Below are 27,851 nucleotides of genomic sequence, written 5' to 3'. Positions count from 1 at the left end.
GTGGTGGGTTTCTTAAGCTGGGACAATTGGGAAGGCTTCCAGGCTTGGTCTTAGGATTTAGATATGGCCACCAGCTCTGCTTCTTGCCTTCCTCGAGTGTGGAGAGGTTCAGGACAGGGCATCCAAAATGGTCAAGGGGATGGAGAGACACCCCTATGAAGAAAGACTGCAGTGTTTTAGACTTTTTAGTTTAGAGAAAAGGCAAGTAAAAGTGACTTGACAGAAGCTTATAAAATTATGAGGAAAGGTCCCCCCCCCCTCTCTCGTAACAACACTAGACATCCAATGAAGCGGAGCATTGGAAAATTTGGGGCAGAGAAAAGGAAGGAACTTCTTCACGCAGCGCCAAGTTAAACTGTGGAACTCCCTGCTACAAGAGGCAGGGATGGACTCTGACCGAATCCTCTCTTCAAGCCGGCTCTACGGCTGGTGGCCATTATGGCTCCCTGTGGGAAGAAGTTCCACAGTTTAATCAACTGCTGCGTGAAGAAGCCTTGTGACTTTTTGAATTTCACGCACACCCACCTCGGTTTTTCTTTCCGGCTGCTGCAGGGGATCCTGGAGAACATCCAGCGCAACAAACTCATATTCATCGAGACGCAGGATGGAGCGGAGACGAGCATGGCCCTTGAGAAGTACCAGGAGGTGAGCCGCCAGCCGGGACGCGGTGGCAGGCAGTTCCCCTGGTGAACGGTGGGGCGGGGCAAGCGGGGCAAATGAACAGTGACCTTGAGGTACTTGGCCCGCAGCTGAACCCCAGCACTGGGCTCCTATGTAGCCAGCAGGCCTGTCTTCCTGGGTGTGGGGCCAAAATTGTGCCCCAGACCTTGTGGCCAGGCTGCCTGTGGCCACGCTGGACTTTGAACAAAGCTCTCTGCTCACCACTACTGAATGAAATCCCCCTGTTCGTTTTACCAGCCCAGCTTATTTATTTCAAATGTTTGAAAACTTACTTTATTTTTGAAGAAATCTCTGAGTAGGGTAAAACATTAGAACAGTTAACAGTACCATTAAAATAGGATTCATTGAGGATTAAGTGAATTAAGAAGAATGGAAATGCAGATGTAATTGATGATGGAGTCATCTGTTTTGATTGAAGCTTATAGAGAACAATGAATGCTTTAAGGGAGAAAAAAGAGTTAAATGTTACAATTTATTGTGCTTTAAGGAAGTTAATCCGAATCCTGAAATACTGTTCATGACCAGGGTGTGTTTAGTAATTAACATTAAAACTAATGAGTGAAACCTTTGGAGCAGAGTTTGGTATAGCTAAACAATATCCTCCAAACAAAAATAAAAAACCAGTAAAATAGTATAAAATCGTATAAAAATGGGGATTGACAAAATCCAATATTACGATTAAGGGAAAGTCTGGGCAAGAAGATTCAGGTGCCGCAATATATTAATTCTGCCTTTATAAGAAATTGATCTTTCAGTGTGGCAGAAACCAAACTTTGGAACTCCCTGCCTGTTGACGTCGGGCTGGCACCTTGACTGAACTGTTTTTGGCACCTGCTATAAACTCTCTTTTCGTTCTAGCATGCCTACCCAGAAATAGTACCTCGGGTTAAGAACTTTGCTTCAGGATGAGAACAGAAAACGCGCAGCAGCGGCAGTGGGAGGCCCCATTAACTAAAGTGGTACCTCAGGTTAAGAACAGTACCACTGTATGTAGAATGTTGACATAAATCCAGGGGGAAAGTCAGGGCAAAATTATTCCTCCTTCGAGTGGTGGCCGCTATGTGGAGGAACTGGCTGGATTTTGCAATGTGTGTCTTGTCTCTTGCTTGCCAGGCCTGCGAAAATGGACGGGGCGCCATTTTACTGTCTGTGGCCAGGGGGAAGGTCTCTGAAGGGATCGACTTTGGTGAGTGCCTCTGCCTGCCCTCTCCTATTTTTCTCATGACACCTTTGGTAATGACTGTTCTCCATTTGGAGCACTCGCAGGCCAGTGTTTCCCATTTGTCGGTGTTTATACTACATTTTTAAAGATTTGCCTTGAGACAGTCTTTAAGCCTCTTTTGTTGACCACCAGCATTACGCTTTCCATTTTTAAGTTTGGAATAGAGCAGTTGCTTTGGAAGACGATCATCAGGCATCCGCACAACATGATCAGTCCAACGAAGTTGATGTTGAAGAATCATTGCTTCAACACTGGTGATCTTTGCTTCTTCCAGTTACACTGATATTAGTTCGCCTGTCTTCCCAACTGATGTGTCAAAATTTTTGGAGACACCGTTGATGGAATCTTTCGAGGAGTTGGAAATGGCGTTTATAAGTGGTCCATGTTTCACAAGCATATAGTAAAACATGGACCACTTATAAAGCATCCCTTTGCTGCTATTCCTGCGCCGTGTCCTTCAACCCAATTTAGATTTGCGTCCTTCTCTGCAGTCCACCACTACGGGAGAGCTGTGATCATGTTTGGCGTGCCCTATGTCTACACCCAGAGCCGAATCCTGAAGGTGAGTGCGGCTGTGGCTTCTCCTCTCTGTCTGTGCGTCCAGGCCGGGCTCTCCAACCTCCTTCCTCCGGCAGCAGTCTTGCCTCCAGAGCAGCTGTTTCCCGGGAGCCTCCTCTCCAGGCTGCGCCACTCTCTTGGGGCTCCACCAGCGCAAAACAAACCTTGGCGTCTCCTGGATACAGGGAGGGCGAAGAGGATGCCTGTTCGAAGCTCCTCTTCTGCCGAGCTGGGGGTGGGAATTTCTGTACAGCAAGCAAGGAGGGGAAACTGTTATCACACACGTTTTGACGGAGGGCACAGGCGCCAGCCTCTCTGCTGCTCTCTGAAGACCACTGCTGGATCAGGCCAGTGGCCCATCTAGCCAAGTCTCCTGTTCTCACAGGGGCCAAATACGTCTTAAGAACCCAGTAATCTGGGTAGAGTGCCTCTGGAACTGGAGGTTCCATGAGAACCTAAGAAAAACCTGGGTGAAGGATCGGGCCCAAAGGGGGCCCATCAAGTCCGGGGTGGTGCTCATCGCTGCCTCCTGTGGGAGGGAGTTCCGTAGATGAACTATGTGCTCCATAAAGAAGCGCTTTGAAGGCAGCCTTCACCAGGAAGTTGTGTACATGTTGGGATGTTGCCAGCCCCGTGCCCAGCGCTAAAACCCCTGGCAAGAGGCCTGCGATCTGATTTGGCTTACTTGATCCCAATTAAGTCAGATTAAGGAGCCGCCAGCCTGCATCCAGGAAAGAAATAAGCTTCCAGGACAGACCTAGCGCTGTCAAAATCCCACCCCAGGATTTTGCTGTATTTCCTTTGTTGTCTTTGAACAGCTCCTTGGAAAAGGGTTAGGCTACTGGTTCCTAAACATTTTTTTGGGGGGGGGTCACTGCCCCCTTGGTTCCATACACTCATCCCTGTGCCCCCAACCCTGTGAAAATGCACTGGGGATACCAGTAAATGCAGGAGGGGAGACTAGCTCTTGGGCGTGGATCCTGCTCACTGGTTTTCCATGTTAGGCATCTTCTGGTCGCCCCCCCCCCCCCCGTGAGCACAGGATGCTGGACTAGATGGGCCATTGGCCTGATCCAGCATCTTACAGTCTGTATGACCCACCAAGGAAGACAACAGCAAAGCAAAATTCAAAATCGTTGCAATGAGTTGCGCTTCTATTCTACGAACACCATACAGTGGGCCCTCTGGATACGAATTTAATGCGTTCCAGGGGTCTGCGTGCACCCCGAAAATCCATATCCAGAGGCACCACTTCTGCGCATGCGGCGAAACCAGAAAAAATACTTCCGGGTTTGCCGCTTTCGCAACCCGAAGTTTACATTACTCGAGAGTAACATAACCTGAGGGTCTACTGTGTGGCGGAATCTATTCAACAAGACATGCCACGATGCCAACTTCTCAAAGTCTAAAACTCAATTGCAGTTCCAGCGCCTCCCCCCTTGTCTTATCGATATCCTTCTCAAATTGTGGCGCCCAGAATTGGACACTGTGTTCCAGGTGTGGTCTGACCAAGGCGCAATAGAGCCTATCGCTTCCCTTGATCTGGACACGGATGCAGCCTAGAATAGCATTAGCGTTCTAGGCTGCTAATTTTCACATTCGGATCAGCGGATTTTCGCATGCAGGGAACTGCGTTGTTGTGTGTGTGTGTGTGTGTGTGTGTGTGTGTGTGTGTGTGTGTGTTTCTCACTGGGAGTGGGGAGGAGAGCCAAAAAGGACCCACAGAGAGACCTCCATGGCAGCCCCCTTTTTCCAGGCCCGTCTAGACTACCTGCGGGACCAGTTTCAGATCCGCGAAAACGACTTCCTGACCTTCGACGCCATGCGCCACGCGGCCCAGTGCGTGGGGAGAGCCATTCGCGGCAAGACTGACTATGGGCTGATGGTCTTCGCTGACAAGGTTTGTTGGGTGGCGGGGGGAAATCCTGAGCAGTGGCACCGCTGGGGGAGGGGGCGCTTTGTTCCGCAGAGTAGGAGGGGGAGGGGGGCTGGTGGGCAATGGCAGGCACCCATTCTCCCCAGATAACACGCCCCACGACTCTCGGCAGCGCTTTGCCCGGGCGGACAAGCGGGGCAAGCTGCCCCGCTGGATCCAGGAGCACATCACTGACGCCAACCTCAACTTGACGGTGGACGAGGCCGTGCAGGTGTCCAAGTTCTTCTTGCGGCAAATGGCCCAGCCGTTCCGCAAGGTGAGTGGCGGGAGAGGAGGGTCCGGGTTGCCCGTCTTTTAACTGGACTGGAGGAAGGGACGTGGGGAGTGCCAATGGTCCACAGGTTAGGGAGAGCAATACTTGCCTTGCCCCAGGTACAGGCAACCCACGCTATGCCACTGCTGGGTGCATCTTATCAGAGCTATCCACAGCCCCCCCCCCCAAAAGTGGCTCAGTTCAGGGTTCCTGGTTTTCAGCTGGGATCCCTTAATAGTGGATCATAGGGCTGGCCTGTTGGGAGCCCCAGGATGTATGCAGCCGCTTCTAAGAACATTGGCTAATGGCCCATCTATTTCAGCATCCTCTTCTCACAGCGACTGAATGCCCCTATCTAGAAATGTAGATAGACTGCCTCTGGATCTGGAGGTTCCATAAGGACATGAAAAGAGCCTGGATCAGGCCTATGGCCTCATCTTCAGAAGCCTGGCAAAAACATCCCTTTTTCATTAGGCTTTCTCTTCACTTTTTAATTACCTGTGACCTTTTTTTCCCATAGGTGGGATGTTTGAATCTGACTCTTAAAAATTGGTACAGTGGTGCCTCGCAAGACTAAATTAATTCATTCCGCGAGTCGTTTCGTATTGCGAAAATTTCGTCTTGCGAAGCGAGGTTTCCCATAGGAATGCATTGGGGGGGGATTGCGAAAAAATTGTCTTGCAAAGCACAGCCATAGAAACATTTGTCTTGCGAGTCACCCAAAAAATCACGAACCCCTTTCGTCTTGCGAGTTTTTCGTTGTGCGAGGCATGTGTCTTGCGAGGTACCACTCTATTAGATTTTTATTTTTAATGTTCCACTGTATGTATTCGTTTTTTTGCTTAAAATAGTTTAAGTTCCTTTGAGTAGCCGTGATGAAAAAAGAGCAACTAATACATTTAAAGTGCAAAGATAAAGGACGCCTGGTCCAGTCAAATTTGACTTTGGGGTGCGGCACTCATCTCGTCATTTACCAATACATTTAATAAATGATGGTAGCTAGTTTGCAGTTCACTTCTGGTTCTGTCAGGGTCGGAGGGTCCAAGGGATGTGGAACTATTAAATTTCTTTCATAAAATTTATATACCGCTTGGTTGTAAAAAAAAAAAAAAGGAGGAGGTCAAAGAGGTTTACAAAAAGACAAATTATTAGTAAGAAAAATTAACAATTAAGACAGTCAAAAAAATTAAAGCCACGATGGACTAAAACCAGATTAGAACTGGCACCCAATTTCTAGACAAGGCTGTCCGGTTGCTTAAAGAAAAAAATTTTTTAGAAGGCACCGAAAACAGAGCAGTGAAGGTGCTTGCCTGATGTCCATTGGCAGGGAGTTCCAAAGTGTAAATGCCTGTCACACTATAAAAGACCCAAGTTCTCACAAACGCAGAAGGGGTATTAAGTGGCGCCTGTAAACTGACATGCATCTGCAGGCTCACCCATTACTAAGGGACTTCCCCACCCCCACCATCGTGGTTCCTGCCCAGCAGCCTCCACAAATCGTGGTTGCACCGTGGGCCGAGAACCCGTGGCCCTTCCTAGTGTTGTTGATGGACTCCATCTGCCAGGATGGGCAATGCCCAGGGGTGACGGGAGCAGCTTCCGGAGGCACCTAGGCTTTCCCCACCCTGAGTCAAAGGCCCCAGTAGCAGGGAGTTCCTCGGTTGCCCACTGCCCATAACCAATAGCCCACCAGACCTTAGGATTGGAGGAGGGGGTGGCGGGTATGAGGACAAGCCCTTTCTACTCCTGACCACAGATCCCGTTCTCTCTTTCGCCAGGAGGACCAGCTGGGTCTGTCTCTCCTCACCTTCGAGCAGCTGCAGTCGGAGGAGACGCTACGCAAGGTGCAGGAAATTGCCCACCAGGTGTGAGGCAAGCAGGAAGGGGAAGCAGAAAGCACAAATGGGGGTCTCCCCGAAGCTCCTGCCTCAGCCTGACCCACCGGCGGAGATGAAATCAGAGGGGCTAAACTCACACGGATTTCATACCCCCCCCACACACACACCCAAAAAGACTCTGCTTGCCAGTTCCAGATTTTGGACTCAGTTTGCAATAAAATAGGTTTGTTTATTTTGGTTTTTTTAAAGTGCTGAGTGTTGTTCATTCTGCTTTGCTTTCCTACCATGAAATCGAGAAGCGATGTGTGTTGGCTGGATCTGAAAAGCACTACATCTTTCCTGCGTAGAAGTTGGCCCTGTCAGAGACCGTTCCGGCTTTTCAGCCGTCATCCTTTGGGAAGGTCTCGGCAAGCCAGCGCAATAACGTCGTCAGAACATGAGAGGCCTGCTGGATCACGCCAATGGCCCATCTACTCCAGCCAACCCATGAAACCCGCAAGCAGGATTCAAGCACAATAACCACCTTCTCCCCTCCTGCAGTTTCCAGCCATGGCCTCAAAAGCCATCTCCTCCTCCATGAATTTGCCCAGCCCTCTTTTAAAGCCATGCAAGGTGATAGCCATACCTATGTCCTGTGGCAAGGAGTTCCCCAGTTTAACCATGCACTGCATGAAGTTCTTTATCCTGAACCTTGCAACGTTCGCCTTCATCTGACGCTCACGGGTTCCAGCGTTAGAGAAGGCGGGAAACTCCTCTCCACTTTCTCCAGGTCACACATCATTTCCCTTGGCCTGGACACTAGAGGTCTGTTGATGCTAGGATTGCACAACGGCTACCTTGCTGAGCCCCACCAGTACACAGAAGAAGAGGAGGAGTTTGGATTTGATATCCCGCTTTGTCACTACCCAAAGGAGTCTCAAAGCGGCTAACAATCTCCTTTCCCTTCCTCCCCCACAACAAACACTCTGTGAGGTGAGTGAGGCTGAGAGACTTCAGAGAAGTGTGACTAGCCCAAGGTCACTCAGCAGCTGCATGTGGAGGAGCGGGGAATCGAACCCGGTTCCCCAGATTACGAGTCTGCCGTTCTTAACCACTACACCAGTACGCAGCCCCTAATGGGGAGTTTCCCCACCCCCACCCCACTAAAATAACGAAGCAGGCAACATTCAGCAGTCACTGGCCCAGTATCCATTTACAACCATTTATTTGGGGCAGGGGGGTATGCTTCCTGTTGCATAAATACAATAAATATTGTGACTTTGGCTGGAGGGAAATAGCAGCGATTTTTTCCCCACTGGGGTGGGGGTGAGAGGAGTGCAACTTTACCTGGTCGTATGCAAAGAGTTAAGGCAGCAGCAGGGGAGGGGCAGAGACCCTCCTGTCCAGCTGCTTTGGGAAGGGCAACCCTCTACCCCCCTCAAAGGTCCTGAGAAATAGCCTGTTTGTCCAGGGAAGACGCCTCAGAGGCCCCAGGGAACAGCCGGCTCCAGAGACGTTCCAGCTGTGGGGTGGTGGTGGGGGTCTCCTCTTGGTGCAGGAAAGTGGCACCCCCCCTCCCTGGTTCCGGCAGCCCCACAAGCTCAGCTGAAGGCTGGCTGAGGGGAGGAGAGAGAGGCTCAAGCTTCGGCCCAGCCTAAAGGCAGCGAGGGAAGCATAGATAGAGGAAGGAGGGGCCAGGCCAGGCCTAAGTGGAACTGCTTTGCATGAGGTCCTGGGAGCTGGAGCTCAGCGTCCGGGCACCGGTCAGGGTCCTGCTGGGCTGCTGCAAAACAAACAGACAAGGCTACAGCGCTGCAGCAAAAGCCAAGTTTCTAGTCCTCATTGCTTTGGCTGCAACCCCTTCCTTTGAGGCTCTGCCTAAAAGAGCATAAACATAAGAGCCCAGATTCCTGTCCTCACAGTGGCCAACCAGGTGCCCATCTCGGAAAACCCGCAAGCAGGACCCGAGTGCGAGAGCAGCTCACCCCTGCTGTGGTATCCAGTAACTGGCATTCAGAAGCTTGAGGCCTTTGACCATAGAGCCCAGCCACCGTGGCTAGTAGCCATGTATTTATCTCACACCAAAGTTGGGCCTCCTGCGGCAATGAGTTACACAGTTGCACTTCTAAGGGGCTCTAAGCCAGCATCCTCCAAACTGACTGAGGAGCAGCACTGGCTGATGATGGGAGCTGGCATGCCAGCAACACCAGGAAGGCGCATGCCAGGGAGGGGAGTGGCTCTGCGCAGCCTTTGCTAGCTGGGCTGCCTGGGGCCCTGTCCGTCAGCCACAAAGGAGACTGACCCCCAGGACTTCCTGGGCTCTGTCCCCCCAGCCTTGCCATGCAGCTCTGGCACCTTGCCCCTCCTCCCGCCTGCCACAGACTCACCGTCGGGGATGCGGCAACTGCTCTCTCGCCCACGTGCAAGACGTTCAGGGAAGTGGCCCTTTTCATCCTGTCCAAAAAGACAAAGCACCTGTCAAGTTTTGATGTACCTTGGTTTCTGAGCACAATTCAAAGTGTCGGTGCTGACCTTGAAAGCCCTAAACAGCCTCAAAGGCCCAGTATCACTGAAGGAGCGTCTCCACACCCCCATCGTTCAGCCTGGACACTGAGGTCCAGCACCGAGGGCCTTCTGACGGTTCCCTCCCTGCGAGAAGTGGGCCTTTTCAGTAGTGGTGCCCGCCCTGTGGAATGCCTTCCAGTCAGATGTCAAGGAAATAAACAATTATCTGACTCAAGACAGCCCTGCTTTTAATGTTTGATGTTTTATCGCGTTTTTAATATTCTGTTGGGAACTGCCCAGAGTGGCTGGGGAGTTTATTATTATTATTATTATTATTATTATTATTATTATTATTATTATTATTATTATTATTATTGGCTTTTTAAAGAATCATAGAATCGGAAAGTTGGAAGCAGTGCTCTCCCCCCCCCCCGCCCCGTAATCTAATGCTACCTCACAGCTCAAGAATCCCTGACTGATGGCTGTCCAACCCCCAGCGAATCATGGAATCATGGAGTTGGAAGGGACCCCCAAGGGTCATCTATTCCAGCCCTCTGCAACAATGCAGGAATCTCAACGAAAGCATCTGAAACAGATGGCCACCCAACCTCTGTTTAAAAACCTCCAAAGTCGGGAAGAGGGAACCACCTTCCCAGTAAGTCTCTTCTACTGTCAAGAGTTCTTACCCTCAGAAAGTTCTTCCTAATATTTAGTCAGAATATCCTTTCTTGTAACTTGAGGCCATTGTTTCGGTTCCTGCCCTCCAGAGCAGGAGAAAACAAGCTTGCTCCATCAGCCCTTCAGATATTTGAAGATGGCTATCATCTCGCCCTCTCCGCCTTCTCTTCTCCAGGCTAAACACCCCCAACTCCCTCAGTCGTTCCTCGCGAGAACAGTGTTTGTGTGCAAATTGCTAGCTTGGAGGCAAACATTCCTGCCTCCAGGTTCCAGGGTGACCCAGACTCACCCTGGGGCCGAGGCTGCAATGGGTCGCCGTCCGCCTTCCCCTTTGAGTTTGGAGACGAGTTTCTCGCTGCCTCGCTTGAGGGACTCGCGGAAGCGGGAAAAGGAGCTGCTGCGTCTCAGATTCCCAAGGGAGTCCTGGCAAAAAGGGAGGAATCACAAAATTGTAAAAAGGTAAAGGACCCCTGACAGTTACTCTGGGGTTGCAGCGCTCATCTTTCTTTGAGGCCGAGGGAGCCGGCGTTCGTCCACAGACAGCTTTCCGGGTCATGTGGCCAGCAGGACTAAACCGCTTCTGGCGCAACGGGACACTGCGATGGAAACCAGAGCGCACGAAAACGCCGTTTACCTTCCCACCGCAGCGGTACCTATTTATCTACTCACACTGGTGTGCTTTCAAACTGCTAGGCTGGCAGGAGCTGGGACCGAGCAACGGGAGCTCACTCCGTCACAGGGGTCCTGATCGGCAAGCCCAAGAGGCTTTGTGGTTTAGACCACAGTGCTACCTGCATCCCTCTACAGAATTGTAGAGTTGGAAGGGACCCAAAGGATCGTCACTCTAGTCCAACCCCCTGAAATGCAGGAGCCACAGTTAAATCCTGCTGCAAGTGCAAAAGGTAACACAACCTTTCTGCAGACTGGGATGGGGAGGTGGGGTCAAGACCTAAAAACAGAGAAGCGAGGGGGGTGGAAAGCTCCCCAAAGCAGCCCCAACACAAACCTGGCTATACAGAGCGCCTCTTCCGGGTCCCGTTCTGCTCTCATCTGAAAGATGCAGGGGAAAAGGATGGAGAGACTAAGATTAGGTTGCCAGACATCCCCATTTCCCAGGGACAGTCCCCGGATTTGCAAATCAGTCCCCTGACAAAATCCATCTATTTAGAAGGAAGTTGATTGACAAAAATCTGGTAACCTTAAAATAAGATGCACAGCCTGCCACTACGTCACCCTTCCCCAAACCTCCCTTTCCAGACTCTGCTGCAGAGAAACGCGACTGCAAGCCGGCTGCTCACCGCCTCTGCTGACGCCCAAATCCTGGTCATGTGTGGACAGAATTTCCTTGTAGAGCTCCTCCGCCTGCTGGTACTTGCCCTGCTTCAGGTAAGACGATGCCTGGGCGAGAAGAGAGGAAGGCAGCTTTAGCTGGGTGGCACTGTGCCCGATGGCGTCACCTGTTTCCCTACTGAAAAAACAATTAACTAGAAAGAAGGTTCTTTTTATCATATGTAGTGGTCTTCTAGTAAGGTTAAGGCTTACTGGGAAATGATATATAATGAAATGAAAAGGATGTTTAAAATAAGGTTTGTAAAAACCCTTTGGGCATTACAGTATAGGGACAGAACTACCCAAATTATACGTATAGAGATTGATTCATGTATGCGACTACAGCGGCAAGAAAGTTACTTCCCCCAAAATGGAAAGAAGCAGAAGTTCCAGCAAAGGAAGAATGGATACAAAAACTTATGAAATATGCAGAAATGGCAGAATTCACCGGAAGAATAAGAAATCAAAATAACAAACTTTTTTATAAAATAACGGAAATGGTTTATTGAATATTTACAGATAAATTGTAAACAGATAAGAAAAATTGGCAGGATTATTGTAATAACCTGCCGTTTCATAAGAGTTTATACTTCAAGAAGATGAATAAATGAGCAAATTAAGTTAGTTTGGATACGCAGAAGGTATTAAAAATAAATTTAAGGAACCGCAGAAAGAGGGGGAAGGAAGTAGAGTTTTGAAATGTCAAAATGATTGTAAAATCAGTGAAATGTGTAAACCTAAAAGGTACACACACAAAATTAGAAAAAGAAAAATGAAAAAACAATTAACTAGCTTTTACATCATTTTAATTTTATGTACTGGCAACGAAACCCTTTCTACAGGGGCTATTCTCCTGTAGGTCTAAGTTGCACTTTGCACTTTGATAACCTAGGTTGAATTTTAGCTGGTTTTAATTTTTCACTGACAGCTGGAACCTCCAGCCAAGCGTTTTTTCATCTCCAAGAGCAGCCTAACCTTTATAACCTAGGAAATCCTGCTTGCGGGTTTTCCCCGGAGGAATCAGATTCCTTATTTTTCTATTCTTCTGCAGTCATATTGCATGCATATATATTACGGCTGATCTTTGCAATCGATGGCTTGTTCCCGAGCTGCGCCGAGGCAGGAAAGCCATTGCAAAAATAAATAAAAGATAAAGCTTTTAAATGGCTGTTGTGCAAATGCTGCAAATATTGAAATGTGTGTTGTTTGTGCACAAGAACATCTCATCGTGATTGTTATACATTAAAAACAGCTCACATAATGAATCATTATTACCCATTTCTAAATTAAACACCAGCACCGAGGGAGTCAAAAGGAATCCACAAGTTGCTGAATAGCTCCAAAGTCATCTTCTATAGTAAATCCTACCTGTGAAATGCCTGCCCATCTGGGAAGCCTGCCTGGCAACAACCTTGTCATCGTTTGGGCTGCACCAATCATAGGGTGCTTTTACTTGGATTTCTGTGTACTTCTTTTCTACTGTATTTTATTCTTGTAAATCATTTTGGGACCTTTTGATTATTGAGAAAGTCAACAATAAACTCATGGAGGAAAGGTCTATTGATGGCTACTAGCCACAATGACCATGCTGTGGCTCTGCATTTGGAGGCAGCAATACTTCTGAATGCCAATTCTTTGATTCTTATAGAGCATGGGTAGGCAAACTAAGGCCCGGGGGCCGGATCCAGCCCAATCGCCTTCTAAATCTGGCCCGGGAATCAGCGTGTTTTTACATGAGTAGAATGTGTCCTTTTACTTAAAATGCATCTCTGGGTTATTTGTGGGGCCTGCCTGGTGTTTTTACATGACTAGAATGTGCCCTTTTATTTAAAATACATCTCTGGGTTATTTGTGGGGCATAGTCCAGCTCCCCCACAAGGTCTGAGGGACAGTGGACCGGCCCCCTGCTGAAAAATTATGCTGACCCCTGTTATGGAGCCTCCAGGTCCAGAGGCAGTCTATCTCGTTTCCTAGGTTCTTAGGGTTATTTGGCCACTGCGAGAACAGGATGCTGGACTAGATGGACCTCAAGTGGCCATGCTCTTCTTATGTCCTGAAAACTAAACTTCCTCTGGTTGACACACACACGCACAAAACATCTCCCCATCATTTACCAGGTTGTTCTTAGTCTTGGCCACGTTTGGGTCGTCCGGCCCCAGCCGGGTCTGGTAGATGCAGAGAGCCCTCTGGTAGTACTGCTCCACCTCCTCAAACTTCCCTTGGTTCTGGCACAGGAGGGCCAGGTTGTTCAGCTGCTTGGCCACATCTGGGTGATCAGTGCCCAACACCTAAAAACAAGAGGGGTGGGGGTGGGGGTGGCGTGGTGGGTAAGAGATTCTAGCATTAGGACCTGGGAGAGACCAGGGTTCAGATCCTCCCACTGGGTGTGACCTCAGGGGACAGTCACTGCCTCTCTCTGCCTGGCCTACCTTGCAGGGCTGTTGCGGTGGGGATTAAATTAAGGAGGAGGGGAAGCAGGCATATGCCATCGAGAGCTCCTCGGGGGGGGGGAATGGTGAGATATAAATGCATTCATTCTCAGCTTTTTAAAAAAGCAAGTTTGGGGAGAAAAGAAATGCGAGTTTGTGTGCTTTTCTTTTAAAAAATGCAGATTGGTGCAGTGCATCCCCTCCCCCTTTAATTGCAGAGACCAGAAAAAGGTTGATTTCACCATCTATATTGTCAGACCATCCTACTGTTAAAATGAGACTTTGAAAGACGGCTTTGTGTATTCAACAATTCTGGGTCAGAGTCTGGCGCTCAGTGCTGAGATCAGCATAACTGGAACCTTGTCTGTCTGTCTGGTTTTTTTTTTAAGCGAAGTTAAGTTTCTAGTCCTTAAGACAGGTTGAATACAGTTTTTCTTGGGGCCTCCGGTAAAGCCTGTACCTTCTCTCGGATCTCTAAGGCTCTCTTGCAGAGCGGCTCGGCTTCCGTGTATTTCCCCCTCTTGCCATAGAGCACGGCCAAGTTATTAAGAGTTGCGGCCACCTGTCAGAAACAGGAGGAAAGGTTTGTTTATTTCTTTTTTTGTTTCTTTTTTAAAAAAACTATTAAACATTCAACACAATTTTATACAACAATACACCATGTTACATTTTCTACAAATTACATGCACACACTTTACGTAGAAAAGAAGAAAAGAAAAAGAGAGAGAAAAGAAGAAAATAAAAGATAAAGGATGGATTAAATTAAAAAAAAAATAAACTTCTGATTATTCTCATTGTACTGTATCTCATTTTGTTATTTTATACATACACAGTATCTTATTATTTGTTTTTCTGGTTCCTCGCCCCCCCCCCAAAGAAATCTGTTATTTATCATCTATATGTTACAAGAAGCATTCAAGGTCTGCCGGGAGATTTTTGCTATCATAATAATTTTTCAAATATTCTTTAAATGCTTTCCATTCTTTGTTCAATTCCATTCTTTGGCCAATTGGATGTATTCTAACATTTTTACCTGCCTTTCAGTTTTTGTGGGTAAAAAGTGAAAAGGTTTGTTTATTTCATAGTTTCCCCCTCTGGCAGTGACCATGCTTCAGGTTCCAGATAGAGGGTTATTCAGTAATTTTATGTTTATTGCGAAAAGGAAAGAGCCTCCAAGCAGTTCACAATAGAAATAATTAAACAACATTTTCAATAAGATAAGTTAACAATGATTTAAAACTTTAGAAACAGTAACAACAGATTAAAACTCACATCAGTTTTCTAAAACTCTTGTCTAAGCAAGAATGTTTTCAGCAGGTGGCAAAAAGAGTTCAGCAAAGGCAAACTGCCAGGTGTCAATAGGCAGGGAGTTCCAGCGTTTAGATGCTGCCACACAAAGGTCTTACAAACGCGGAACGGGGATTATGTGGCAACTGTAGCACTACCTGTTTTGCCGATCGAGTTGGGGTAAGGTGATTTCACAGGATAACTGATCCCAAGTCGCTCAAGGCTTTATTATTTTATTATTATTTATTGAATTTATATAGGTAAAGGATAAAGGGACCACTGACCATTAGGTCCAGTCGCGGACGACTCTGGGGTTGCACACTCATCTCGCTCTATAGGACAAGGGAGCTGGAGTTTGTCCGCAAACAGCATCCAAGTCATGTGGCCAGCATGACTAAGCTGCTTCTGGCGAACCAGAACAGCACATGGAAACACCATTTACCTTCCCGCCGGAGCAGTACCTATTTATCTACTTGCACTTTGACGTGCTTTTGAACTGCTAGGTTGGCAGGAGCAGAGACCGAGCAACAGGAGCTCACCCCATTGTGGGGATTCGAACCGCAGACCTTCTGATTGGCAAGCCCTAGGCTCTGTGGTTTAACCCACAGCGCCACCCGCGTGCCTACCTGAATTTATATACTGCCCTATATATACCGGAGGCATCAGCATGGTTCAGAGAATAAAATCAAAATATAAAACCACAAAATAAAAGCAACAGGTAGTAATAGTAATAGTAATAATAATAATATATTTATACCCCGCCCATCTGGCTGGGCTTTCCAAGCCACTCTGGGCAGCTTCCAACAAAACACCAAAATACAGTAATCCATCAAACATTAAAAGCTTCCCTAAACAGGGCTGCCTTCAGATATACTAATAGCAACACCCTGAACTTGGGCAGGTAGCAAATCGGCAGCCTCTGAGCAGACCTCTGAGCGCAGAACTTCCATGCAGACAAGTCCTCAATGCTGTCAGCAATTGTGCTGCAGCATCTGGCACTAACTGCACCATTTGGGGAGGGGACTCGGCCAAGCTCTCCTCACCCTGCCCCTCAAAGGCCTAGCACCTTTTAAACACCGCATCTTTGGGACTCTTCAAAACTTCCAAGGGTGTCCAGAAGAGCTGTGTTTTTACTAAGAGAGAGACCTGCCCATCCCATGGAAAATGATATCTCCCCCCACCCACCCCCACATCCTCCCACAATCCAAATACTCCCAGTGGAAAAGACACAAGGGAGAGAAGCCTTAACAGGATCCAGGCAGCGTCACCCTCCCCCCAGCCCTGGACGGACACTCACGGCGGGGTGCTCCACACCCAGAGTCTGCTCCCGGATATCGAGGGCATCGTTCAGCAGCTCTGTGGCCTCCTTGTACTTGTTCTGGTCCCTGCGGTGGAAGAGGAAGAAGTCGGCATGGAAAAAGTAATAGAGAATTAGAAAATGTTTATTGAGTATATGGGAAATAACAGCGTATAGCTGAAAACGCTGGCAGCATTGAGATAAATTCAACAGTGTAAATAAGCTTTGATTCATGAAAATAATGGGAAGTACTGAATGGTATAGCTTTTGTAAAATATGCAGGGATTTATGATATGTAACATGAACTGTGGAAAGAGAATAAAAGACCAACCTTAAAGACCAACTAAGTTTTTATTTTGGTATGAGCTTTCGTGTGCATGCACACTTCTTCAGATACACTTGAAACAGAAGTCAGAGCCTTATGTATATACAGAGGGTGGGTGTGGGTGGGAATGGGTGATGGGCTGATGGGAGTGGTAAACCTGTAGATGGCTGTTAACGACTGCTGATAATAATAATAATAATAATAATAATAATAATAATAATAATAATAATAATAATATATTATTTATACCCCGCCCATCTGGCCGGGTTCCCCCAGCCACTCTGGGCGGCTTCCAACAAAACAGAAATTCTAAAATACAGAAATGATGACTGCAATTGGTCCTGCGGGGGAAAAGCAAGGGCTGAGGCACTAAAGAAAGCTTGATCATGCATAATGAGATAAGAATCCAATGTCTTTGTTCATCCCAGGTGGAAAGAGAGGAAGGGAAGTCATTGACACCTTAAGGATGTATAAATGAGTACTTTAAATTGTAAAATAGAAAATTTAATGATATAGATGATGATATAGATGATGATATAGATATAGATGATGATATAGATGATGATATAGATATAGATATAGATATAGATATAGATATATAGATATAGATATATGTAATGCGAAAAGCATCACTGCCTTAGCCACACCTGCAGAAGTCCCGAGAAGGAGCCGGCCAGCAGGGCTCGGCCAAACATGGCCTCTGAATGCAGGACATCTTTAAAGGGTGCAACCTCAGGCTCCTACAGAGGATGCTTATAGACTTGGGGTGTTGGCAGGAACACCCAAGGGCCATCTAGCCCAACCCCCTGCAATGCAGGAATCACAGCCCTAAGTCTTCTCTTTCCACGGCTCTTCTCAGCAGCCCAGGACCCTTTCCCACACAACAACACCCCCTGCCACCCCACCCCACCCTGCCAGCCATCCTACCTATAGACCAAGGCTAAGATGTTCAGCATGGTGGCCACGTCCGGGTGGCTGTGACCAGAGCTCTTCTCTAGGTCTTCCAGCGCCTGTTTGCAGAGGGGGACGGCCACTTCGTAGCGCCCCTGGGAGGCGTACTGGATCACCAGGTTGTGGAGGGTCCGCAGCCGCGCCGGGATCTCGTAGCCCCCTTGCTGAGCGGCTGAAGCGGCTGCGCTTGGGCTCCCTCCTGCTGCAGACGAGAGACAGGTAAGTCGGGCCCATTGCAGGAGAAGCTTCCTGAACCCAGAACCCATCCGAAATGTCAGAGGATTAGAACAGTGCTTCCCAAACTTTTGAGAGCCATTGTCCCCTCAGTTCCAGAAACTCGGCATTATTCAGACTAGCAGATTGCACAACCCACTAAGGAAGATAATAACACAATAAAATTATAAACGGAAATAATTAATGGCACGTTTGTTCAAAACCCAATTGAAACTATTGAGTTTAATTAGTTCAACAAAACTGATTGATTTGATCCTGGGATGCCAGCTTTTCAAAGTCTGGATACTTGTTTGCACCTCCAAGCGCCCTCCCGCCCTCCCTTTGCCTATTAGTGCTGCCCCCCAAGTCACCCCACTGCTCCCCACAACCGGGAGCTACCACCCACTTTGGGAACCACTGGGTTAGAATGCGGCCTTCACTGGGGTGGGGTGAAGGTTAATCACAGCCCCATGTAACCCAGCTGAAAACTGACCTGCCTGTCTAGCTACCAGAAAGAAGACCAGTGGGGGTTTTAGGTTACTAACCAATCACTTAATTCCACTTTCCCAAGACATTCTATATCTGACTTCAGGGTCACCACACCAGGGAAGGAAAATAAGAAAGAACCCAAGAAGAGGCTGCTGGATCAGGCCAAGGGCCCATCTAGTCCAGCATCCTGTCTTCACAGTGGCCAACTAGGTGCCTGCGGGAAACCAGCAAGCAGGATCCAAGCACAAGAGCAATTCTCCCCTCCTGTAGTTTCCATCGACTGGGATTCAGAATCATTGCTGCAACCAACTTTGGAGACAAAGCGTAGCTAGTAGCCATCGGCAGCCCTCTCCTCCTCCATGAATTTGTCTCACTTTCTCTTAAAACCATCTAAGTTGGTGGCCACCACTGCCTCCTGTGGCAGGGAGTTCCACAGTTTAACTCTGCACTGCATGAAGAAAGACTTCCCCAGATCATAAAAAGGAACCCTTTTCCCGCTGGGTTTTTGAGCAGTTGGAGAAGTAGGCATGCTTAGATACTTTAGTCAAATATTTATTCATTTCCATTCACTGTTTCTCACTCAGCATAGTGGGATCAAAATGCCTCCATCCTCTTTCTCTCATTGTTCCCTTGTTAACCTCAGCATTGCCCCAACAGGTGCATAAGGTGAAACACCCATCACCTTCCATGCACGCTGCCTGCATTCAATGAAGCCCTTCCTCTGAAACTCAGGCCACAGTAAGTCTCTCCAAGGCGGCCTCCCCTCAACTACAACTCCCTTGGACTATGACTCCCATCCGCTCCAACCAGCATGACTGTACACTGAAACGTAATCTGATCCGGACGTCCGTTCCAGATCCAAGGCGTGCTTTCCCATAGAAAGCAATGCAAAATGGATTAATCTGTTCCAGACTTTTAAAAACAACCCCTAAAAGAGCAATTTAACATGAATTTTACTATCTAACACAGGCTTATGGAAGTGAGAGCTGGACCATAAAGAAGGCTGATCGCCGAAGAATTGATGCTTTTGAATTATGGTGCTGGAGGAGACTCTTGAGAGTCCCATGGACTGCAAGAAGATCAAACCTATCCATTCTTAAGGAAATCAGCCCTGAGGGCTCACTGGAAGGACAGATCGTGAAGCTGAGGCTCCAATACTTTGGCCACCTCATGAGAAGAGAAGAATCCTTGGAAAAGACCCTGATGTTGGGAAAGATTGAGGGCACTAGGAGAAGGGGATGACAGAGGACGAGATGGTTGGACAGTGTTCTCGAAGCTACGAACATGAGTTTGACCAAACTGCGGGAGGCAGTGGAAGACAGGAGTGCCTGGCGTGCTATGGTCCATGGGGTCACGAAGAGTCGGACACGACTAAACGACTAAACAACAACAACACAGGCTTCCTCAAACTCGGCCCTCCCGATGTTTTTGGCCTACAACTCCCATGATCCCTACTGTAGCTAGCAGGACCAGTGGTCAGGGATGATGGGAACTGTAGTCTCAAAACATCTGGAGGGCCGAGGTTGAGGAAGCCTGATCTAACGAGACCATTGATCCATAAAATAAAAGCAATAAACAATGTACTGCAATCACACAATCAATCAATCAGTAGCTGAACTGGGTTCCTCGCAGTCACAAAAACAAAACAAAAAGAGCCGCAAAAACAAAAACGCAAAATAAATAGCAAAAACAGACAGACCTCAGCGTAACATTTAAAACAAGTGTGGCACTCAAATTGGAAGCGTAACCTCAAATCGGAGAACATTCGGCTTCTGAAAAACGTTCGCAAACCAGAACACCTACTTCCTGGTTTGCAGTGTTTGGGTCCAAGTTGTTGGAATACCAAGGCGTTTGAGAACCAAGGTACCACTGTAGTCCCGCCCCCCCCCCAAAGGAGAGCTGCAACTGGAAACAGAAAGTTAACCTGCAGCCAGAACTGAGGTCCCCCTGAACCTCTGGACGGGCCTCGGTTTCATTGCAAGTTGGGGTTAAGCCTCAAAAGAGATGCACAGGTTAACACACATCATTGGCCCATGTACGCACCCTGCCTCTGCTCATCGTCATCGTTGGGGAAGAGCGAAGACAGGCTGTCCTTCCTCTGCTCCGAATCGTCCTTCTCTGCCTGCAAAAAGAGTAAAGGCAAGGCCCACATATCCTGGCTTAGAAAGTACAAGTTGGAAAGTCAAAGCAGGTGGGAGAGTTTGCTGTGTTCACCAAGAAATGCAGGGAAGATTTATAGTACCATAATGGCATTTTACTAGATAGACAGATTGTGCAGAAACACTCATGTCATGCAAAGTACTGTTCTACTGGCGGGCGGTTATTAAGAAATGAGAGCGATGAAAGTATCCAGACGACAATTACAACTGGCTGCACAAATCCATCACATGCTAAGTTCCAAGCACACATTGCATTCAAAAGAATCATGTTTCTAGGCCTTATGGAGCAAGACTTTGACTCACACGGGCAGAATGTTTCCCGACCTTGCAAAAATGCATCTGTGCTGCAAACTTGCAGCATGAGCACACAGGCTCTTCTTCAGGAAAGAGAAACCCCAGACAGACCCTTGCCCATAAATGAAGCTTTAGAGAGAGGGTACCAAGGGAAGCTTTGGGGAAGGGGCATAGCTTAGTGCCTCACACGCAGAAGGTCCCGGGTTCAATCCCTGAAGGCATCTCCAGGTAGGGCTGGGAAAGACTCCTTCCTGAGGTTCTGCAGAGCCATTGCTGCCCATCAGTGTGGCCAACATTGAGTGACAGATGTGGGCAGGTGTGGAGGACTCCCTGGTCCTGAATGGGATAACTGTGTCCCTGAAGGACCAGGTGTGCAGCCTGGGAGTCCATTCTGTGTCCAGGGCAGCTGCCTACCATCTGGTACGCAGGCTGAGACTCTCCCTGCCCGCAGACTGTCTCTCCAGGGTGGTGCATGCTCTGGTTATCTCCTGCTTGGACTACTGCAATGTGCTCTATGTCGGGCTACCTTTGAAGGTGATCCGGAAACTACAACCAATCCAGAATGTGGCAGCTGGGCAGCTGACTGGGAGTGGCCGCCGAGACCCCATAACACCGGTCCTGAAAGACCTACATTGGCTCCCAGTACGTTTCCGAGCAAAATTCAAAGTGTTGGTGCTAACCTTTAAAGCTCTAAACGGCCTCGGCCCAGCATACCTGAAGGTGTGTCTCCACCCCCATCATTCAGCTCAGACACTGAGGTCCAGCTCTGAGGGCCTTCTGGCGGTTCCCTCGCTGCGAGAAGTGAGGTTGCAGGGAACCAGGCAGAGGGCCTTCTTGGTAGTAGCGCCCGCCCTGTGGAACGCCCTCCCACCAGATGTCAAGGAAATAAACAACTATCTGACTTTAAGAAGACATCTGAAGACAGCCTTGTTTAGGGAAGTTTTTAATGTCTGGTGTTTTATCTTTTTTTATTACTATTATTATTAATTGTGTTGGGAGCTGCCCAGAGTGGTATGTATGTATGTACAGTATGCATAAATAAATAAATAAATACTACATCTCCATGGGCCAGGGGGTCTAGTTCAGGCATACAGCAGCTGCATATTCAAAATACTGCATTTCTGAAAACCAAGGGAGATTGGAAATGTGATTCGGGGAGCTTTCCAAGACGAGCATTTTGAACATCTTCTTTTGGGTGGGGTCTGAGGATCTGCTCCAAGGCCTGGTGGAATGAATAAGCGAGGGGATCTGATTAGTTTTCTAAGGTGCTGGGGCTCACGGCTGCCGAGAGGCCGCTTGCCTCCGTGGCTCGCCCTCTAATCCTGGGTAGGTTTCAGATTTGCTGGGAGTAAGAAACAAGGCACTTTGTGCATGCTTAGAGAGCTCTGTTCAGCATTACAGATTCAGTATAAGGCAGCTTCGGATGTCCCCGCGCCACTCGTTTTGGGGATCGAACGCCCACCACATCCCCCTGTCCGTACCTGATCATCCCTCGGGTCATATTGCCTGAGCTGGTTGAGGAATTCGAGGTGCTTCTTCTCCTCCTCCAACTGCGCCACTGACTCCTCGCTATGCTGAAGGCGCAGTTGGGTGAGTGCCAGCTCGTCCCGCAGCCAGAGGTTCTCCTGGCAGAGACGCTTGACCTGAGCCCGCAGCTTCTGCTTCTCTGCTTCCAGCGACCCGATGTGAGAGGATAGAGCTACCATCATCTGTGGGGCAAGGCAAGGCGGGGTGGGGGGGAAGGAAACTGGGTTTGTAGGTGAACTCTTTGCAAACTCTAAACTTCTGCTGCCACCACGACAACGACTCCCCCTGCCTGGTTTAAGAACTTAAGAGGAGCCTGGATCAAGCCAAATAGCCCAGTATCCTTTTCTCACAGTGGTCAAATGCTCCATAGAACCGAGATAGACTGCCTCTGAACCTGGAGGTTCCATAAATATATCAGAAGAGCCTGGCTGCTGGATCAGGTCAATGGCCCATCTAGTCCAGCATCCTGTTCTCACAGCGGCCAACCAGATCCCCGTGGAAAAAACAGAATGAGGACCCGGCGCAAGAGCAGTTATCCCCTCCTCCGGTTACAAGCAGCTGGTATTCAGAATAATTGCTGCCTCTGGCAGTGGAAAGAGGAGACAGACCTCATGGCTGGGATTTGCCTAATAATCTTCTAAAGCCATCCAAGTTGGTGGCCATCCCTGCCTCTTGTGGGAGGGAGTTCCGTAGGTAACTATGAGCAGCTTGCAGAAGTCCTTGCTTTTATCAGCCCTGAACCTCCCAACGTTCAACTACATCCAATGTCCATGAGCTCTCCTGTTACAACACAGAGAAAAACTTTTCTCTAGCCGTGTTCCTCATGCCACACATAACTTTATAATCTTCTATCCTATGGCCCCCTCCTCACTTTTTCTCCAAACTGAAAACCCTCAAAAGCTGCAGCCTTTGCAGTCTCTCCATCCCCTCGATTGTTTTGGTTGCCCTTTTCTGAAGCTTTCCCAACTCTATGATATCCTTTTGCAGGTGAGGTGACCAGCACCCCCTGCATCACCCCCCCCCACCCCCAGGCTGCCTCTCCAGCACCTCTTTCCCAACTTTTTTTGGGGGGGGTACCTTGCCCCCACAGATTCCTAAAACACAAAACCCCTCTAGTGTCAGATTCTCCCAACTCCCAGCTGAACCCAGTTTTTGATTCCTTCCCAGAAATTGTGAGCATCCGGCCGCTGCTGCCACCCTCCGAAGCTGGAACTCTCACGAACATTCCGTGACATCACAGCAGCCCAGCCAATGAGCGTACCTGAGCCTCCGCAATGCCCAGCTCAATCCCTTCCAGACTCTTGTAGACGAGGTCGTGCTTCTCCTCCAGAAGCTCCAGCGCCTGCATGTCCACAGCCTCCGCATCTGCCTCCACGGCCTCCTCTCTCTCGTCCAGGAGCTGCCTGTCTCTGAGCAAAGCCTCCTGCAGCCGGTGATGGATGCTTTTGTTTTCGCTGCGCAGAGCCTCCAGCCCTTTCATCACCTGCCATGTGTGGACAATGATGTCCTCGGCGGTCATCTTCTCTGATTGGTTGTCGCCAATCTCCACCATGACCGACATGGCTGGGTCAAGTCAGCCGGGAAGGAGAGGGGGCTTGTTGAGAGGGGAAGAGGGGCCCAAAGGTGGTGTCTCTGCCCTCTGGGCGATGCTCAGCTTCTGGAAAAAGAAAAATAGGTGCTGGGGTCAAGGCCTGAGTTGTGGCTTTCGAGAACGTAGCTTCTCCTCCGATGCCAGCAGTCAGGGCTGCTCAGCACTCGGCGCAGACTCAGAAACCCAGCCAGGTGGGCAGCGTAATAAAATTTTTATTATTTCAGGGCCTGCTCTCTTTTTTCTCTGGATCCACTAAGCCAGAATCCATCGCTTATATTATTTTTATTTGACAGGATTTATATAGTGCATAAATCATCCCTTAAACAGTTTGCACAGAATATAAAACGTTTGTCGTTATTAGAAGATTGAATGCTAAAAGCAAACCAACCTAAAAATTATCAATATATGATTTTGGTTAAAAAACATGCGCTACAAAATAAAACGTGCTAAAATCTAGAATAGTCTTCTAAATTCTAAAGCTATAACCCAGGTGTGTGGGGGTGGGTGTCAGATTTTTTGCCATGCTTTTTATTAAAAGAACCTAAATTCAGAAATGTCGAGGGGAGGAAAATTAACACCTGCAATATTTTGTGGCGCTGGATGCAAGTTTGCTCTAAGTTTGAGATTCAGCAACACAAAGTAAACCCCACACCCCAAACAGGTTGGTGATCTCACCAGCCAGCCAGAAGATAAACTGCATTTGGCAAGCTGAACTTAATCCGAGGTATGGAGGACCCCCACAGGAGACGGTGTGGCCTGCTCCCTTCTCACCACTTGGGAAGGTTTTGCCTCGGCAGCTTCCCTTCGTCACCTCGGCTCTCGCTAAAACAGGTCCCACCAGCGGACGCGCCCGCGAGAACAAGCTGGGACGCGTTTGCTGGCAGAGAGTTCTCTGCCTCCGTGCAAAAAACACGAAGTGAGTGCGTAAGAAGGCGAGAAAACACGCCAGATCATCGACCCAGGGCAGCCTTTCCCAGCCAGAGATCTTCCAGATGTTTTGGACTGCAACAGAACATAAGAGGAGATTGCTGGATCAGGCCAAAGGGGGAACCATCTGGTCCAGCATCCTCTTCTCAAAGTAGCCGACCAGATGCCCATTATGGGAAACCTGCAAGCAGGATTCGAACACAAGAGCACTCTCCTTCTGGTTTTCAGAAGTTTTGCTGCCTCCAACTGTAGGGGGAAGAGCAGAGTCATCCTGGCTAATAGCTACGGTATTGATAGCCCTCTCTTCCTCCGTTAATTTGACAAATCCTTCTTCAAAGCCATCCAAGTTGGCGGCCATCCCTGCCTCCAGTGGGAGGGAGTTCCATAGCTTTAACTAGGCTGTGCAAGAAGGAGGACTTTCTTTTCTCCATCCTGAATCTTCAGTCAGCTTCACTGGCTGTCCACGAGTTCTAGCATCATGAGGGCGAGGATAACTTTTCTCTAGGTAATTTCTCTATGCTGTGCCTTATTTTATAAGCTTCCATCATATTGCTTCCCTACTCGCCTTTGCTCTAAACTAAACAGTCCATAATGTTGCAACCGTTCTTCATAGGGGAGTGTCCCCTAATTGGGCTGCCCTTTTCCGACCGTCTAATGTCCTTTTTGAAATGAGGCAACCAGAACTAGAGACAGCGCTCCAAATTTCATTGCACCGTAGACTGTGCCGCCTGGGCTGATGGGCGTTTTAGTCCAAAACAATTGGAGCGAACCTGGTTGGGGAAGGCTGACATAATGTGTACAACATTAAGAACATAATTTACGCAGCACAGTAATAAAATAATTGTAATAATAGCCCCTCACCCCAGTTTTAACAGGCCATAGATTATTTAATGGCTAAAAAGACCTGGGTAAAGAGGACTGTTTTCACCTGCTGTGTGAAGACACGAAATGAAGGCTCCAGGCGAGCCTTTCTGGGGAGAGCCTTCCACAGACAGGGAGCCACCACCAAAAAGGCCCGTTCTACTGTTGCCGCCCTCCGAACCTCTCAGGAAGGGCCTCAGATGATTATTGCATGGCCCTGGTCAGTTTGTATGAGGAGAGGCTGTTCTTAAGGTATTGAGGTCCTGAGCTGTGTAAGGCTTCATAGGTCAGCACCAGGACTTTAAATTGGGCCCAGACACTAACTGGAAGACTTGGAGAGCTCCAGTCCGCAGACACCCCTCCCCCCACTCCATCAGATCTAGGCTCTGCGACTCTGCCCCAACTGCTACACTAGCTTTTCCCTTCCCAACCTAGAGGTTGCTAGACTACAACTCCCATCATTCCCATCTAGCATGGCAATAGTCAAGGATGATGGGAGTTGTAGTCCAACAGCACCTGGGGGACTCAGGGTTGGGAAAGGCAATCTGCTTGCAGCTGTGACGTCGATTCAACCCCAACAATTTGCTAGGTGTTGTTCTGAGAAGGAGAAGCAGAGGCCTGTTGGGTAGGACCAAAGGCTCGCTAGGCTGGAGTCCTGTTTCTGGAGAGCACCCAACCTCGCGTTCCTGGGAAGCCCAAAAGCAGCCAGGCCCTCTCCGGTTTAGAATGCGCACTCGCCTGGGGCGACTCGGAACCTTTTCTAGGCAACCCAACAGGGGACCTTTCCTGTAGCAGGACAAAAAGTGACTCTCCTAACCCTCAGTCCTGAATAAGCCAAACGACGAATGGCAGCCCATCCGGGCCTGTCAATTTCATGAAGTTTTGCAGAGATATACACACATTGCACCCAGGGAGCCAGGGGTCCCTCAGCTCCAAGTCCCGAGAAGGAGGCACGCAGGGTGGCTTGCAATGCGCAAAGAGAAGGCCGGAATCTGGCGCATGGATTGTGTGCAGCACAGCCTTGCCTGTGCATGGTCCAAGACTGGGTGAGCCACTCCTACCTGCTTTCATCAACCCGCTTTGAAACACCACACACACACCCAGCATCCTCCTGGATTGCTTGTGCAATGGGATGGGCTCAGTTTGCAAGCAATATGTCTGCCCCAGCCAGGGAGTGAGGATAGCATGGAAATACAGGGATGATTACCTCAAGTCTTACAACAGCCTTCCCCAACCTGGCACCCTCCACCTCTGACATTTGAGACTACAACTCCCACCAGCTCCAGCCAGCACCTGACAGGAACTGTAGTCCAAAACATCCGAGGACCTCCTAGAAATTGCTGGCTCTGAGCCAGAGGTTCGAGGCCCACCTCAGCATACTTTCAAAAACAACATTTTTTAAAATTATTATTATTATTTATTCCAATTTATTTTCCCCCCCCTTTACAACAAGGTCCCTGGGCTGGGTTACAACAACCACAACCCTAACATTAAAAAAGAGGAAACAGTTTAAAACAAGCTAAAATGGCAGAAATAAAGGTGGGAATTAGCTCCAAGGAACTAATTCCCTGGGAATTAGCTCCAAGGAACAAACGGCGCTGACTTCTGACGAGAGGCGCTCAAGTCAGCCAGATCAGGAGGCGCTTCCCAGCCTACTTTCCCCCTGTTATTTATGAAATCTCCTTGCAGCGCCTCGGGTACTTCATCGTAAACAAAACAAACAAACAAAAAAGGTTTTTAGTTTTTTTAAAACCCACAAACCGTCGACAGTGGGAGGAGGAGGAGCAAGATTCAGAAGAAAAGTCAGGCGGGGAGAAAGAGGGTCTTTTATTTTCTCCTTACCTGGCTCAGAAGGAGGGAGAAGGACGCACTGGGGGGGGGGGTAGAATCCAGCCCCCTTTTATTCTGCCCCTCCTGCAAGAAAAGCGCACGCAGTTGGAGCCCAAGGCGGGTGGAGCAGCTGGAAGGCGACGCTGCCTGTTCCCTGGATCTGCCTCCAATGCAAGCTGGCTTTTGGGGGGCGGGGAGCCTAGACCTGCGCCCCACTCGAGAGAAGAGCACCCCGGGTCATGCTCTCGTGGGGAGGGGGGCGTCCGAGCCGGAGACTGCGAGGAAGGAGAGTTGCAGGATGTCGAGGCGCCGGTTGCAAGAGCCGAGGATGGTAAACGAGATGGCAAGGAGCTTGCAAGGGAGGCGCGTCGCGAGCTGCGCGCCCCGATCCGCGCACCTGCCCGCCGGAGCAGCTCGGCCTCGCCCCTCCCGGCCGCCCGCCAACCGGCCCGCCCTGCCTCCCCGGCGGCTCCTCCCCGCCCCGCTGGGCAGGCTCACCTGCCTGCTCCGCCTCGCGCAGCGCCTCCGCCCGGCCCCCGGGGCTCTCCCATCCAGCCCCCGAGCGCCTCTGCTTCTTCTTCGGGGCGCCCGGTGCGAGACAGGCAGAGCATTGCTGGGCTGCGGTACAGGCGGACGGGGCCAGCCGGTCCTGGGCTGCAGCTGGCGCCCAGCTCTCGGCGAGCGGTGGCTGG

The 27,851-nt window shown here is 49.1% G+C and overlaps 2 protein-coding genes across 8 annotated transcripts in view; one reads left to right on the top strand and one right to left on the bottom strand.

The window, feature by feature from the left end:
• Nucleotides 1–6,736, top strand: part of ERCC2 (ERCC excision repair 2, TFIIH core complex helicase subunit) — a 23,760-nt gene extending 17,024 nt beyond the window's left edge. The window contains exons 18-23 of the mRNA XM_035117681.3: nucleotides 553–645; nucleotides 1,795–1,867; nucleotides 2,395–2,465; nucleotides 4,218–4,361; nucleotides 4,510–4,653; nucleotides 6,429–6,736. Coding sequence (XP_034973572.1) covers nucleotides 553–645; nucleotides 1,795–1,867; nucleotides 2,395–2,465; nucleotides 4,218–4,361; nucleotides 4,510–4,653; nucleotides 6,429–6,521 — 618 coding nt within the window. The 3' untranslated portion in view covers nucleotides 6,522–6,736. The remainder of the gene's footprint in view (nucleotides 1–552; nucleotides 646–1,794; nucleotides 1,868–2,394; nucleotides 2,466–4,217; nucleotides 4,362–4,509; nucleotides 4,654–6,428) is intronic.
• Nucleotides 935–27,851, bottom strand: KLC3 (kinesin light chain 3). Of its 7 annotated transcripts, none has more exons than XM_088672823.1 (14): nucleotides 27,658–27,815; nucleotides 27,172–27,243; nucleotides 23,212–23,607; nucleotides 21,905–22,132; nucleotides 20,014–20,092; nucleotides 17,245–17,470; nucleotides 15,993–16,080; nucleotides 13,869–13,970; nucleotides 13,094–13,267; nucleotides 10,949–11,048; nucleotides 10,657–10,700; nucleotides 9,940–10,073; nucleotides 8,855–8,921; nucleotides 2,404–2,706 (listed from the first exon to the last, which is right to left on the bottom strand). In XM_088672823.1, exons 3-14 carry the CDS (start codon nucleotides 23,509–23,511, stop codon nucleotides 2,419–2,421), a joined length of 1,830 nt encoding a protein of 609 aa, XP_088528949.1. In that variant the 5' UTR covers nucleotides 23,512–23,607; nucleotides 27,172–27,243; nucleotides 27,658–27,815; the 3' UTR covers nucleotides 2,404–2,418. The 7 variants fall into 7 exon arrangements, with proteins under 7 accessions (XP_088528953.1, XP_088528952.1, XP_088528949.1 ...); XM_088672825.1 differs by lacking the exon at nucleotides 2,404–2,706 and adding an exon at nucleotides 7,676–8,250 and having other exon boundaries at nucleotides 17,245–17,467; nucleotides 27,658–27,851; XM_035117685.3 differs by lacking the exon at nucleotides 2,404–2,706 and adding an exon at nucleotides 7,676–8,250 and having other exon boundaries at nucleotides 27,658–27,838.

Source organism: Zootoca vivipara, chromosome 6 (genome assembly GCF_965207765.1).
Source record: "Zootoca vivipara chromosome 6, rZooViv2.hap1.1, whole genome shotgun sequence".
Classification (NCBI taxonomy): domain Eukaryota; kingdom Metazoa; phylum Chordata; class Lepidosauria; order Squamata; family Lacertidae; genus Zootoca; species Zootoca vivipara.
This window is presented reverse-complemented; position numbering and strand designations above follow the sequence as displayed.

Bases quoted from the DNA above. Each gene is read 5' to 3' on its own strand.
- KLC3 (XM_088672823.1), bottom strand. From the start codon at position 23,511: ATGTCGGTCATGGTGGAGATTGGCGACAACCAATCAGAGAAGATGACC. The intron at 13,971-15,992 runs GTGAGTGTCCGT...TGTTTCTGACAG, and splicing joins TGGGTGTGGAGCACCCCGCC to GTGGCCGCAACTCTTAATAA. The intron at 8,922-9,939 runs GTGAGTCTGGGT...CTTTTTGGACAG, and splicing joins ATTGCAGCCTCGGCCCCAGG to GATGAAAAGGGCCACTTCCC.